Source organism: Haliotis rubra, unplaced genomic scaffold, assembly GCF_003918875.1.
Source record: "Haliotis rubra isolate DU_JTF1 unplaced genomic scaffold, ASM391887v1 Scf81, whole genome shotgun sequence".
NCBI lineage: Eukaryota > Metazoa > Mollusca > Gastropoda > Lepetellida > Haliotidae > Haliotis > Haliotis rubra.
Window position 1 is genome coordinate 1,986,898 of NW_025767535.1, and position 15,476 is coordinate 2,002,373.

Here is a 15,476-nt window from a genome sequence, read left to right on the forward strand (position 1 = left end):
AAAGTGTAATACATGGTTTAAAGTATTGAAATGACAGTTTCCTTTCTTTTGAAACAATACCACAGTGACTATACATGAGATCAATTGAAAATGTTTCCAAATTGAAGACTTTGCTTTAAAGTTTACAACTCGGGGGGAAAAAGTATCTGCAGCGGCGTCCGCCATTTTGGTTTGTTTATCCCAACAACGAGTGCCAGAACCAATTCTATTTTGTTATACTTATATGGTTTAAAAGTCTTGCAAATGCAATTATATGACCGATAAACATTCTCAAAACTATTAATGTATAATGATATAAAGGAAATACAAATATTATTAGTATTTCTGACTTCATCAGGAAAATTACCGATCATGGTCATGGAAATTGCCGATCGTATCGGTTGAACTGGTTTGCGAAAAGTGTACCGCAATATATCGTATTGTGAAGTTCGAATTGCAATATACCGGTTAACCGGTATTATCGCCCAGCCCTACTAACTGCACCATCCAACCCTGTCATCATAGCATCATGGGATACGTGTATACGTTTCCATCACAATGTATGGTTTGGAAAGGTGCTTTTAAAACTTTTTAAACAAAGAAGGCACTTACAACACCAGGTACTAGTATTTGAAGTCTTGTCCTGGAACTGTACGAAGGAAGGATGTGTGTGCCCATTACAAATTCATCCACGTACTAGCTTCAAAACACCCTCATCAATCCCACCGTGGTCAAATATAACACAGACTAAATTCAACCCTCAAATGATCACAGCTGAAGCTTGATGGAATCAACGTGACAACCTTAACTCGATATACTGTCTCTGTATACAGTATGTCTGCCATCGAGAGAAAACACCATCAATTTATTGTGATGAGGCCAAATTGTTTGATCTGGAACCTATCCAGAATTCCAAATCTTGCAAACAGCATCTAATTAGTGAAGCTGAAGGAGTGAGATGATGCTATTGATTCCAAGCTGAAACAATGATGGTCAGCCCATGACATCAGTTCTCAGACTGTTAGTGTCTTTTCTGTCACCGTCTCCGAGGTTACAAGTACGCGGAAGAGTTATTTTTATGACATATTAGCTTTGCTGGACAAGAAAAACAAAACACTTTCGCAGCTCAATACTTAATATTCAACATCCAATTATTAGCATATCTGTTTGGTTTGATAAATGGTAATTCTGCAGAATATTTGGTTGTTTTATGGTGTAAGTGAATGAGTAATGTTTTATGATATTTCTAGCAATATTCCAGCAGTACCACCAGAAATAGCTTAAATAACTGTACCAAAATTGGGAATAACCTTTGGAGGGGTGAGCACATGCTTTACATACTAGACTACCAAAACCACGTTTTCACTTGGAAAAGAAGCATTTTCATCTGTAAAGGTCTTTGCACTTTATAGTATGAGTGAGTGAGTGAGTTGGGTTTTTTATGCCACTTTTAGCAATATTCCAGCAATATCATGGCAAAGAACACCAGAAATGGGCTTCACACATTGTACCCATGTAGGGAATCAAACCTGGGTCTCCAGCGTTATGAGCGAACACTTTAACCACGAGGCTATCCCACCACCCCTGGTCATAAATACACTGCATTGTTACTGAAAAACTGTCATTTTTGTCCAAATTCTGTAACAAATATGTTTTGTTTGTCCAATAAATTCTGATTGTTTCTTTTATCATCACCTGCCTTTCCCATGCAGACGGTCAAGCCCATAAAGTAAACAATACTGTACATCTCTATTTGGGTAAATGTCTCGTGTTGGTTTGCAAGGTGCAAGTCATACAGCAGAAAGTGACACTTACCAACATAGTCTTGTTTCGCACTGTCCCACAGTGGCGCCGCTCGAACACCATTGTACACCAACGCAAAAAATGCTTTCTTAACCTGAAAATAATGACGCAAAATAAGAGATCATGATCTCATTCACAATGTTCTCACACTGTTATTCTAAGCACTCCAAATCTAAAAAGAAAAGGTGTTAAATTAGAACGAAGATGTAATAAAGGCTTCCAATTGGTTTTTCAATCGTAAAATTTCAAATTAAAATTCTCCCTTTAACACTTGTGTATTTAACATGAGAATCGTGAAATGTCAGTTTACATATATTCTTTCCTGGAGACATATACACTTTGAAATTGAAAGGAAAATAGAATTGTGTTGCCTCCCACAATGCACTTTAAACAGCATCGTGTGCGCAGAACATTGCAGAATTGTATCCAGAATTCTAAGTGTCATGACAATAATATTAATTTTGTTATTTTTGTGTTCAAAATTAGATTTCTTTCATGTTATTTTTCAATTTGAAGCACCTCTTTCAAAAAGTAAATTAAAACTCAGCATTAAATCATATTCATCTGTATTGTTCCTGTTGTCAGTGAAGCCAAGCCTCACTACCAACATATAAAGTCTCAATTCCAATGTTGGGAGTTTTCCTGACATTTTTCTCTGACTTAGGGCTGAGTATCAGCATCAGAGCGATTCTAAATATATCCCTGCATTGACCAATCTGTAACGCCACATAATAAGATCAAAACGCCTATTCATGTCCAATTACCCAGACTAAAATAGCTCCCAACTGAGGTGTGCGGTTTATTGTAACACTCACGTTTAACTGTGTATCAAATATGACCAGCTTTGCACTCGTAGGAATGAGATCATAGCACTTGTGGGCACGCATAAATTTGGCAAAAACTTGTTCCTCGTTTTCATCTGAAATGAAATAAACATGTCACGATAATGCGGCAAAATCCGTTACATGTATTTATCAAGACAACTTCAGACCAACAAAATGTCACATTTGTTTTTTCCAAATATAAAAATGGAATCTGGGGCTCATGATGCATATCATGTGTCCTTGACATGATTGTGATAACTCAATTCTTCATCCTGCTGTTAAATCCTGTTTGGTTTCTGTCACTGCGGCTCTGTCATGTTCGTGCTGCAGAAACGTATTTCCTCTATTAGGAGTCCACCTCTGTATTACAGCTCTCCGTCTCAGCGTAAAGTTTTGAAAGAGCCAGATCTTTCATAATGGCTCATCCTCCTACAGCTCATGATTTCCCCAAATGAGATTTTTACTATACAAAGACTTCTTTCTAATCACAGAAAGAAAAAAATATCAAGGCATGGCCTCTAAGAAGAGATGCTCACTAGCAAGAGCTGGAATCTATTAAAGGCTATCCTCTAATGGTGAGTGATTGTGTTTGGTTCAACACCAATTTGAACAGTATTAAATTCATAATAAACCATGTCTGCTTGATTTGTGTGTTTTCTGACATTTATCACTTTCAAGAAACAGTGAGTATGGTTTTATGCCACTTTAAGCAATATTCCAGCAATATCATGGCAGGGGACACCAGAAATGAGCTTCACACAATGTGCCCATGTGGGGATTCGAACCTGGGTCTTCAGCGTGAAGAGTGAACACTTTAACCACTGGGCTACCTCACCGTCCCCTTTCAGGAAACACAAACCAATGGGTAAGGAGCTGACAAACGTAGAAACATACTGAAAGCAAATCCAGGATTCAAACCCACGATCGTGAGGAAATGTGGTACATATTTTATCCAGATTATATTTCAGCAATATTATGACATGGGACACAAGAAACCAACACAACACATCGATGTTAGGAATCAAACTCAGTTTTCAGAATAACCAGCCAATGGTTTAACCACTCGACTACTCAACCGACCCTGAAATTCTTGAAGGACCCTCTGGGCTCACAACAGAGGAACTACAGGCCAATGTTTATACAACATGACGCTAATGATAAATCTCCCTGTAGTTCTGTAACAGGCGTCGGCAATGAAGAAGTTACATAAACTGACAAAACACCAGAGGGCACTTGCTGTAATCAGGGGTCACCCTAGCATCATGCGGAACACAACAACTCATTGTTTTCTGCCCCTGCCCAGATCATCCTGGGTCATGTCCTTCAGATATAAGCCTGGTTACCTACAGTAGATGTACATGCCGTAAACATGTTGTTGTGAAATGTTCTACAGCTTGTATACAAGCTTCTTCAACTGAAGGTAGTTACAACACTGTCATATTCTACAGCTTGTATACAAGCTTCTTCAACTGAAGGTAGTTACAACACTGTCATATTCTACAGCTTGTATACAAGCTTCTTCACAAGCTTTTCAACTGAAGGTAGTTACAACACTGTCATATTCTAATGTCTCATATTCTGAAGGTTTACACAGCCACTGTCATACATCACTGTGCTTGTATCTTATGTCCGTTGTGAAAGCTTCTTCAACTGAAGGTAGTTACAACACTGTCATATTCTACAGCTTGTATACAAGCTTCTTCAACTGAAGGTGACTGATTGCTGTGTGTATCTTGTAATCCGATTGCGTCCTGATTGCGTCCTTGTTAGTATGTCCCCTGAAACCTTGGTTTGTAATGGCGTGAGAAGCTGTTCACAGTATCAACCACTAACTGGCCTTGATTTGACTCAGTTGCGTACAGCCTCAGTGAAACGGTTGGACTAACAGATTGTAGCTAACGGAAAAATAAGTACATCACAAGCACTGTGAGTGTGTGTGAGAGAGTTTAGTTTTACGCCGCTTTTAGCAATATTCCAGCAATATCATGGTGGAGATACCAGAAATGGGCTTCACACATTGTGCCCATGTGGGGAATCAAACCCGGGTCTTCAGCGTGATGAGTAAATGCTTTAACTACTTGGCTACCCCACTGCCCCACAAGCACTCGGAAGGTCATGGAGGTTGTCTGAAATGGTATAGCAATCCCTAGTTGACCTTGAGTAATTATGCAGTCTCTGTAAAATGGCTGGACTCCTGAGTGAGTGAGTGAACAAGTCTAGTTTTACGCCACACTCAGCAATATTAAAGCTATATGGTGGCGGTCTGTAAATAATCGTGTCTGGACCAGACAAGCCAGTGATCAACAGCATGAGCATCGATCTGCGCAATTGGGAACCGATGACATGTGTCAACCAAGTCAGCGAGCCTGACCACCCGATCCTGTTAGTCGCCTCTTACGACAAGCATGGGTTACTGAAGGTTCATTCTAACCCGGACCTTCACAGGTGCTGGACTTCTGAAGTGAGGTTTACAACATATAAAACATCACAAGCAGACAGAATCATGGAGGTCGTCAGATTTACTGTTTTCTCCACATAACTCCAGGTAACAAAACACTCACACGTGTATAGTGTATACTTGAGAACACACTTAGAACAGTAATGACCTTTCTCAGATTCCATCAGTTCCACATTATCAGGTGGTAAGACTCAGTGAAGTCAGATTGAGAAATTTCGGGAGGCGTCAAGTCAAACACAAGGCTCATCTTAAGGAAATTAGTGAGTGAGTGAATGAGTGAGCATGGTTTTACGCCATTTTTAGCAATATTTCAGCAATATCATTACGGAAGACACCAGAATGGGTTTCACACATTGTAACCATGTGGGGAATCGAACCCGGGTCTCCAGCATGACGAGCCAACGCTTTAACCACCAGGATGCCCCACTTAAGGAAATGAAACCTACTTGCACCCAGAGCAGCCTCAGGTAATAACCTGACAAAAGGAGGTTGCACCTGCTGCTCAACATAACATTATACAATGTGCTTCAGTTTTGGAATAAACTGATTTAGAACATCATTAAAACAAAATACATCAGGGTCTGATAAGATCATTTTTATTCTACTACATAAGTTTCTTGCCATGAACAGTAATAGTGAATCAATCACTGTCTGTGTAGTCAGGGTCACTGCTTTAAGCCAGATCTTCACTTTCTTTTTCCAATGAAAAATGTCCTTTGGACAGCAAAATATCAAGATGCATTGGTAGGAAGTTGGTACGTGGCTGTATTTCCCAGTTTCAAGTTGCACCAGTTCAAAGTCTAAATGCTTAAGTCCTGCTCTGTATAATATTGATAAAACTTGTTAATTTGTGCTTCATACATCAGTACGAAGCCGGAATATTGTTACGCACATCATGACAAAACTCCAGGGTCTCAATCCTAAAAGCGTTCATAACCTTACGAACTGTCGTAACTCTACAGTTTATCATAGGATTATGAAAGTCATAGCATTACGAACAATTGAATCCAGGACAAAATCCCCCCAGACAAAATAAATATATAAAAAAAATACACCTTGGACATCCGGACGTTATACCCCCCTATCCTTAACATATCAACGGACAATATTCACCCTACTCATGCTTAGCTTTAGATTAAAGGTTCTACTGATCGTTCTGCTATAACTGTGCAATGAATGATGTGAAAAATGTGCTCAAAATATGTGCTATGTGCTCTTTGACCTTGTTGAATGTTGAAATATTGATAAAGAAATGAATGGATATCTATACGATGCACTTTTTTTCTTGGGGTGGGGGGTTTTTGTGGGATGCACTTTTGGGAGAGAGAGAGGGAGAGAAAGAGAGATTTTGTCCGGTTATCAAACGTTTTGTGGATCGGGACCCTGATCAATACTGTTTTGTTGCCCTCAAAAGTCATCACTTCAAAATAAATGAAATATGATGTTGAAGCAACTGTGACTCCAAACTGGCATGTAAAGTGTTCAAACACAACCCTGCAGATTTACTGCACAGGAACTTCTTTCAAAATGTAAACAGTTTTCAGCTCTTATCTGACCAGTATTTAGAGCCTTCATAACAACGCAGGCACCCTCCAACATTATTCAAGGATGGTCAGTCTATGCTGTTATAGTCTTAGGACAGAGAGAGAGAGAGAGAGAGACAGAGAGAGAAAGAGAGAGAGTGTGTGTGTGTGTGTGTGTTTTGTGTGTGTGTTGGTGAAGAAGAGAGAAGTGATTTTTTCCTGGTGTCCCAGGCATGACAAGGGTTCCCAGGCGACCACTGACACCTACTTGATGTCTACAGGCAGACAATATAACACTCGTAATGTAATAACAAAAACACAAGTATCACTGTACATTCTCTGCAGCCCTGCACTAGTCATTAAAGGTGTTATCCTTGTGTGATGAACTTCAGCGACCCAGTGAGGAAAAATCAGTAATGGACAGTTAAACTTACTTATATTTCTTATGAGAATAGAACAGTCTCACGGAACATATCATTCTCTTCCCTTGTGAATTTCTATGTGTAAAGGATGCAATATTTTCTGCTAAATTACCTAGAACAATGAAAATTGGCCATTACTGGGTGTGCCATCTAGCTGGTAATTGATATCTCCACGGACCTGGAGTTTGGCATTTATCCAGCTTTAGGGATTGTTGTTCTGCCTCTCTATTAACCTTACATTTTCTATCTCGCACAACACATGCTTCAACCACATCAACGATAAAAGATCCCCTTAGAATATAAGTTTTGAATAGCTCCCCAGGTATCAACCTGATGACATAAAACGACTGATTGGGAGGTGAGACCTGATGACTGTGGGATGAGGTGTCATCGTACTCATCATAGATCATCGCTCACTATGTCAGTCACTGACTTGTCTGGTTCAGACTTCATTATTTTATGCCTCTGTACTGCTGGAACATTGCAGAGGCATGCATTAAACACAGTGAGTGAGTGAGTGGAGTTCAGTTTAGTTTTACACCATGTTTAGCAATATTCCAGCAATATCATGGTAGGGACATCAGAAGCTAGCTTCGCATATTGTACCCATCTTTGGTGTGACGAGCGAACACTTTGACCACTATGCTACCCCACCACCCCTTAACACTGAACTTAATTGTACAGACATTATAAATAAGGCAAAAACAACTTTCAACACGAGAAGCTAACGACAGTGAATTGATGAGTCACGCCGCTTTAGCAATATTCCTGCCATATCATGACCGGGTACACCAGAAACAGGCTCCACACATTGTACCTATCTGGGGAATCGAACCTGTGTCTTAGGCTTAATGAGCAAACACTTTAACCACAAGGCTACCCCCCTGCTCACTGGAGACAGTGTCCATGTTTTCTATGCCAATGTAATCTCCATACAGTAGGGTTCAGTGGTCACGTGGTCGCTGTCCAACAAGATGGCTGCTTCTTATCTAAGCATTTGGCACGGCCCCATGTTTAACGAACAAAACGCAACTGTTCACTTGATATACTGGAAGTTGAGCAGATAAACGTTGGTTGTGGTACCTTAAAAACTTATTATGCTCCTCCAGGAGAAGTGCATCCTGCATCTGTGTTTACCGCTACATACCCCATCTGCAGCAGCCCCTCAATCCCCCACGCCACATGGTTTTGTCATAATCAATCAGGACTTCCTGAAGTTGCCATCACTAACGATCATCTCATTCGCCCCAAGGTACTGGTCTGCACCAGGCGCAGGCATCTCGCCAAGCTAAGAATATTACTGGTACCAACAGGGTTTGCCCTGGACTTTCAAAAATAGGAGTCACCATGACCCACAACTTTTCAAACAAGAAGACAAAGTCATCAATATCCCCCGCAATGGCAAACTACTCTTCATGATTATGTCTACGAGTTATGATTATATTAGGTGTGTATATAGAAAAGTGGAAGGAGAGTATTGAAAGGTGTTTAAAGTTCTGCTCCAGAAAGGAGCACTATCACCAATTTCAGTCTAAGTCGAACTTGTTGCCATGGAAACGCCAAAAATATTTTATTCAGAATTCCCAAACTACCAAAAGGCACCAGTACACCACCAGATCTATCTTTGTGCCAAATTTGGTGAAGAAATATTGAACGGTTTTAGAGTTCTGCTCCGGAAAACACAAATGTGCACAGGACGGATGGACGGATGCATGGATAGAGTCCATTTTAATACCCGTTAGGCTTCATGATACCTATTTTGGGAGCGATAATTGTTACTCAAACTGAAACAAATTTTAACATTAAACAAAATATTTTTTTAAACCTTGTTGAAAATGATCAACTGTTCTATTTTCGTATTTATGATATTTTATTCTTATCAAATTTATTGCATCATGTAAAATGCGGCAGATATTTTCTTAGCATATATTTAGTAATATATGTGTCAAGCACACACTTTTTCTGCATCAGGGCAAACCCTGCCTAAACTAACGGCCATATCAAAACCATCTATTGTAAGCAGAGTTTCAGAAGCCATCATAAAACTTATATTTACCTGCCACGAAACAGATCCCATTATTTTCTGTTTGAAACTACATCTCTATCATCATCAAACAGACATTTTGTTATTGGTTTCTTAAAATAATCTTCCTCTCAAGACATACTGAATAAAACCTTTGTAAATACCAAAGTTTGAAAGGCACAGGCTTTGGATTTCTATTAGCTTTAGCTGTTATGCTGAATATCCACAATGAGGCCATTATAATGGTATGCCAGTTTCGTTGGAATAACTTCTACAGAAGATGAAAGCATTTTATCTTTTCCATTAAGTCTTCAAAAAGTAAAAAAGAAGCAATTAGTTGCATTCTCAGAGGTTGATGAAGCTAAATGTGTTTCAAACCATTTACACAATGTTTTCAACCAAACCCCTCCCATCATAGGATTGATGAACCAATTAGTGATGGACTTTCTTTTTCTTTCAGTTTGCTGGGACTATCTGCTGGTTCAGTTATGACGGTGAGTTAGTGTAAATCCCATGAGCATTTGGACACGTCTGTGTGTGTCAGACCTATCCCATCTATATTGCAATGGTCTGTAAAGTATCAAGTGATGCTTTTAGCAATATTCCAGCAATATCACTGTGGGGAACACCAGAAATGGGCTTCACACATTGTACCCATCTGGGGAATCAAACCCCTACCTTAGGCTCTTTAAACGCTTTAATCATTGAGCAACTGCCTTGTAAAGTATCAAAAATTAAAGCCGACATAATCAACAATGATCTGTACCTTCACAATCACCTCAATTGCCACCAAATCCCCACCAGATACTAGTGGTGTGACGATTCATCGATACGCATCGATCCATGGGCCGCCGATTCAGGGAATCCATACAATGTTTTACATTGTCGTAACCCGATACGATACCTCAAATGGGCCACGATACATCGATGTTTTACTTTGAATATTGCTGAATCGCGATATCTGTCAAGAAAGACTTACTTTTGTTTGATGATTAAAATGTACGCATACTTATTTTCCCTTCATAGGTTTCTTGGAAATTCTTGCGTCAGGAACTGTGTCAAACATAGCGCTCGCATTTTATTAACATTCACAAAGTCCATGTATAAACGTAATTATCTCATTTCGAAAGAACATTGAAAAATGCTGGCGGAATTTGACAAAAATACTTCAAAATGGTTTTGTTTTTATCTCAAGGTGTTTTATAGTTGGTGTTAGAATTAAAGATTTTAGCATCGTGATACGTATCGTATCACCACTCTTGTATCAGGATTTGTATCGTATCGCAGCTTCAGTGCACAATACTTTGGCAATATATCGCTGTGACTAAAATGTTAGTATCGTGATGTATCGTATCGCAGGATGTATGCCAATACCAGCACTACCAGATACAGGCAACAAAGTGAACATTGTGTAACGCCACAGCAATATTACAGCCTGAAAATAATCTGCATCTGGCCAGATCATGACGGTTTGCAAATAATGGACCTATCAAATCATAAATAATCATGTCAGGACAAGCATGGTGGCCTGTGAATAATCAAGTTCAGACCAGACAAATCAGCGGAGCATTAACACTGATCCACATAATCATCTCAATCTGTAATGCATAGCATCCTGACACCTTGATCTCCTTTCAATTGAGTGCTTGGCACCCACTCTAACCCAGAACCCATCTTGTTAACCTGGCCACTCCGTGTGTAAAGGACAGACTCACCAACAGTTCCTTGGCAACTGAGGGACAGATGTTGATGAACTACGAAAACTGACAGCCAGTCATACAAATATGAAGACTATGAACCTCAACGCCTCAGGATCTTTGTCAAATCAAGACCTCAATGATGGCTGAGCCGGTCTTCTGACGCAATGGACTAAACCACACTTTCGTATGCCCTCAAAAACCCTTCAGCTAATAACCATGGCAACCAACCACTTGTTACATAGCAACCCTTTCACTGCATCCTAAAACACTATCCAAATATCTGTCAAATATTCAACATCTACAAAGCAAATGAAAAAGAAAATTCTCCAATAAGATTGTTGACTTTCTTCAGCTTCTCCAAATCATAATTGAAGTAAGCTGGAGTGAGTTTTGATCCCTCTATATTTGAAAAACAGTCTCATCACTGCAACTTAAAAAAATCCTGCGATAAGATTTCATCAAAAGTGTTGAATTTTCTCAATTTAAAAGGATTGGAGAGTTTCTTGTAATGTGAGCACATGCTTTTCCTGGAACAAAGGAAAATGACTGTTTCATCAGAAAATAAGACACTACTGATCAAGGAAGTGATGCCATTTTCTTGCTCATCAAGAACTCATCATGTAATTGTAGGATTCCTTGTGCTGGGAGCAAGGCTATAGGTGTAACAGGATAATCTGTATCTGTACATATAAGATTACAGTTAGACACAGGCCCTGGGTAAACTTTGGATTTGTGAAGTGAGAGAGTGAAGTAAAATACTTTTGTACACTACTTTAGTTTCATCGCTGATGTCAGAACAACAGTGACAGTGATCTTAGGTCTTTCAAGTTTATCCTTCTTATTATACATTATTATTATAATTCAGGTTATGGCAAACTAGGGGGGCTATTTTTTCAAACCTTGTGTTTTACTGCATGAGTGAGTGAGTGAGTATGGTTTGACTCTGCTTTTAGCACTATTCCAGCAATATCATGGCAGGGGACACCAGAAATGGGCTTCACACATTGAACCCATGTGGGGAATCGAACCCGGGCCTGTGGCGTGATAAGTGAACACTTTAACCACTAGGCTACACACCAGTCCACTTTACTGCATGAAGTAACAACGGTCCCTATATGACAGCTTACAATCAGAAGCAGTAAGCTATACCAGCTATGAAAAGCTTGCAGTCAGAAACAACCCGTGAAGATCCGTGGTAGAATAGGTCTTCAGCAACCCATGCTTGCCACAAAAGGCGACTATGCTTGTCGTAAGAGGCGACTAACGGGATCGGGTGGTCAGGCTTGCTGACTTGGTTGACATATGTCATGGTTCCCAAATGCGCAGATCGATGCTCATGCTGTTGATCACTGGATTGTCTGGTCCAGACCGATTATTTACAGACCGCCGCCATATAGCTGGAATATTGCTGAGTGCTGCGTAAAAATAAACTCACTCAGTCACTGCAGTCAGAAACCAAGTCTCTATATGCATGTTTACAGTCAGACACACTGTGACTCTATGTAAGCTTGTAGTCAGAACACTGTGAGCCTCTATGTAAGCTTGAAGTCAGAAGCTCTGGACCCTATTTTTACGCTTGCTTACAAAACCTAAGTTTGTAAGCTACCTGTAAGCTTACAGTTAGAGGCACACATACTAGTGAAAGAACATTACCAATGATTAACTGAACACAGGTCTGCCCTGAGGTTACAGAACATCAGGAACATGTCTGGTCACCTTACTGCCTGTGATGGACTTGAGCAATGCATGTCAACACAATCAGTGTCTGCAACTAGAGAGGCAGTGATGGCTTGTCTGAAGCCAGACCCATCCACAAAATGCACCAGACAGCAGCAGCCAAACATAATCTAACTTGCACAGGCTTCTCGAAACAGAAATATTGTCTTCTACAGGTTGGGAATTTGCCATGTTCAAGTGAGTGAGTGAGTGAGTATAGTTTTACGCCGCTTTTAGCAATATTCCAGCAATATCACGGCGGGAGACACCAGAAATGGGCTTCACACACTGTACCCATGTGTGGAATCGAACCCGGGTATTCGGCATGACGAGCAAACCCTTTAACCACTAGGCTACCCCAGCGCCCCTTATATTCAATTGGTTTAAGCTGGCACATAGGCCAGGTTTCCATCCAAACAATACTGCTTTTAAGCATTTGTGTAATTATCCAAGAATACACGGTGGTCTGGACAGTATTGAGTCTCTCACTGCAGTACACCATGGTACCAAAAGGTCTGAAAGTGGAGCACAAAACTTTCATCTTGCTCTATTACTGAACTATTTTGTACGACCGGCATGTTTTCTCGACAAGTGATGGTGGAGCACCATACTTCAAGCATGCTGTAACACTGAACCAATTTGTACAACCAGGAATACATCTGTCTAAAAGTGTTTAATAAAGCTCACTTCCTGACGCTGTGGTGGACTGGCTTCAGAGTAACAGGGAATTCAGAAACATAAATGTCAGTTAAAAACTCAAAGTGAGTTTAGTTTTACGCCTCTTTTAGCAATATTCCAGCAATATCATGGCCTTGGACACCAGAAACAGGCTTCACACATTGTACCCATGCAGGGAATTGAACCCAGGTCTTCAGCAAGACAAGTGGACACTTCACCCATTAGGCTACTCATCGCCCCTAAAAATTAAAAAATGTAGAAGAGGGCTAGTAGTCTGTACAGGTGAAAGTGGAACACTATGCTTCCAGCATGCTGTACCACTGAACTACTTCATCGAACCAGCATGCCGTTTCTGGTCCAGGTGATATTGGGGCACAGTCAGCTTGCTTTATTGCTGCACAATATGTTCTCCGGTCAAGGTGAATCAACATATGCATTTACATAACCCTGTCTAAAAAGCAGATGACTCACAAACTAGGTGAATTATTGATTTGTAGCACTGAATTTCATCAAATTTTTTTAAATTTGGATTTTTACTCCAATTTCATTTCTTTCATTCTCCATGTCCACCAGACAAATCCTTACAATTTTTTCTCCATTCAGAACAGTCTATGTTCATTTTCCCCACACAGAAATCAGACATATATGTTGACTAGCACCTTCTGATGCCTTGCTCCAAGAACTCTGAAGCCTCTATGCCTGTTGTCCAGGTTGAAAGACAAAAGTTTGTAAGATTTTGACAGAGAAAGGAATCAAAGATGTCATTTCAATGAAATTGTAAGAAATATAATGTTGCTATCAGAATGCGGTGCAGTTGGTGATATTTGAACTCTCCAGCGGGGTACACTTCTGCCTGCTGATTGCAGAATAGTTTCCCACTAAATCAGCACGCAGGAAACACTATGCAACAGAGGTACCAGCATTACAAACATGGGAAAAAAGGTTACCAGGGATTTGTACTTATAACAGATGGCCTATCTGATTCTTTAAGTGAGTGAGTTGGGTTTTATGCCGCTTTTAGCACTATTCCAATAATATCACAGCGGGGGACACCAGAAATGGGCTTGACACACTGTACCAATGTGGAGAATCTAACCTGGGTCTTAGGTTTGACGAGTGAATGCTTTAACCACTAGGCTACCAACTGCCTCTCAGCAGCAGTGATGAAAAGGTCTCAACAGAAGCTTTTCTCATACATCTACACTCAATACAGAAGCTTTTCTCATACATCTGCACTCAAATATCTATATCAGGAAGTATTTACATGTTAATAGGAACTTGAATGCAGCTGGAAGGTATTTTGATAATGGTTTAACCAAATACAGTAATGATGTGAGTGAAACTTGACATGGAAGCAATGCGATCAGGTGGAAAATGATTTCACAACATTAATCTGCACCTTCTGTTACATGTACCTGGAAATATGCTGCATGGCAATTAGATCATCAAACATAAAACATCTGGTACATATGTACTAGAGTGTGTTTGTTTGTTGTTGAACGCCACACTCAGACAAATGTACTAGTATGTAACATATGTAAAGGATCACCCAGTCCTTTAAAAAAACTACAGCCAATTTATCATGCCTTGAACAGTGGTAGCTAAATGGTTCATGTGTTCGCCTGTCATGCCAAAAACCAGGGTTCAGTTCCAAATATGGATAGAATGAGAATCCATATCAGGTGCTGCCCACTGTCACATAGACTAAGGCTTAGTCTCTGAATATATATAATTTTGATAGTAACAAACAAGCCCATTTAAATTGAAAAGGAGCCCTAGGGATAGGGAGACCAGAGATTCTGAACCTGGGGAAATCTAGACTTGCTTCGTTTAGGGCTTTAGCACTACAGGGAAGGCTAGGCTGTAGGGAAAATAATGTGGTTCAGGGACTGTGAGACAGACTATCTGTCACATTACTACAATATTTTGGGAAAACAGGGTAAACCACACTCGCTCACTTATCACAAAACATCGCCAGGCACCCATAGCTGTTACAGTCCTGTCACTCACAGGGAGATAACATCTACACTGCTGAAGAGTAGCCAACAGGAGACTAACTGGAAACCCACGGAGTTTATTTATGTTTGCACCCCGGCCTTTAAGCCAAATTTCCCCTTTCTGATAGTGGACTTGTAATGTGCAACTCCTGATGGTGAGAAGTGAGCTGAGTCATGTCCAGGTCGACCATGTGACAGCTGGCAACAGCTGGCCCACCTGACACCAGACCACAACATCAGCTTCGTAATGGTAACAATCGCCACAAGCACGATAAACCCACTAACTTATCTCCACCCTGCAGTTTCCATTTCCACTCATAAATTCAAGGGCCTAGACACATAAAGTTCTTGTT

The 15,476-nt window shown here is 40.2% G+C and overlaps 1 protein-coding gene across 13 annotated transcripts in view; it reads right to left on the reverse strand.

Moving 5' to 3' along the window:
- The window catches only part of LOC124261806 (5'-AMP-activated protein kinase subunit gamma-1-like), a 455,838-nt gene that overhangs the window by 31,177 nt on the left and 409,185 nt on the right, over positions 1-15,476 (reverse strand). For all 13 annotated transcript variants that reach the window (XR_006894432.1, XM_046696179.1, XM_046696181.1 and 10 more), the window contains 2 exons: positions 2,598-2,701; positions 1,795-1,876 (listed from right to left, as the gene is read on the reverse strand). Coding sequence is in view for 12 of the 13 variants with exons in the window: in XM_046696179.1 (XP_046552135.1) it covers positions 1,795-1,876; positions 2,598-2,701 (186 nt within the window). In the remaining variant the exon portion in view is untranslated. The remainder of the gene's footprint in view (positions 1-1,794; positions 1,877-2,597; positions 2,702-15,476) is intronic.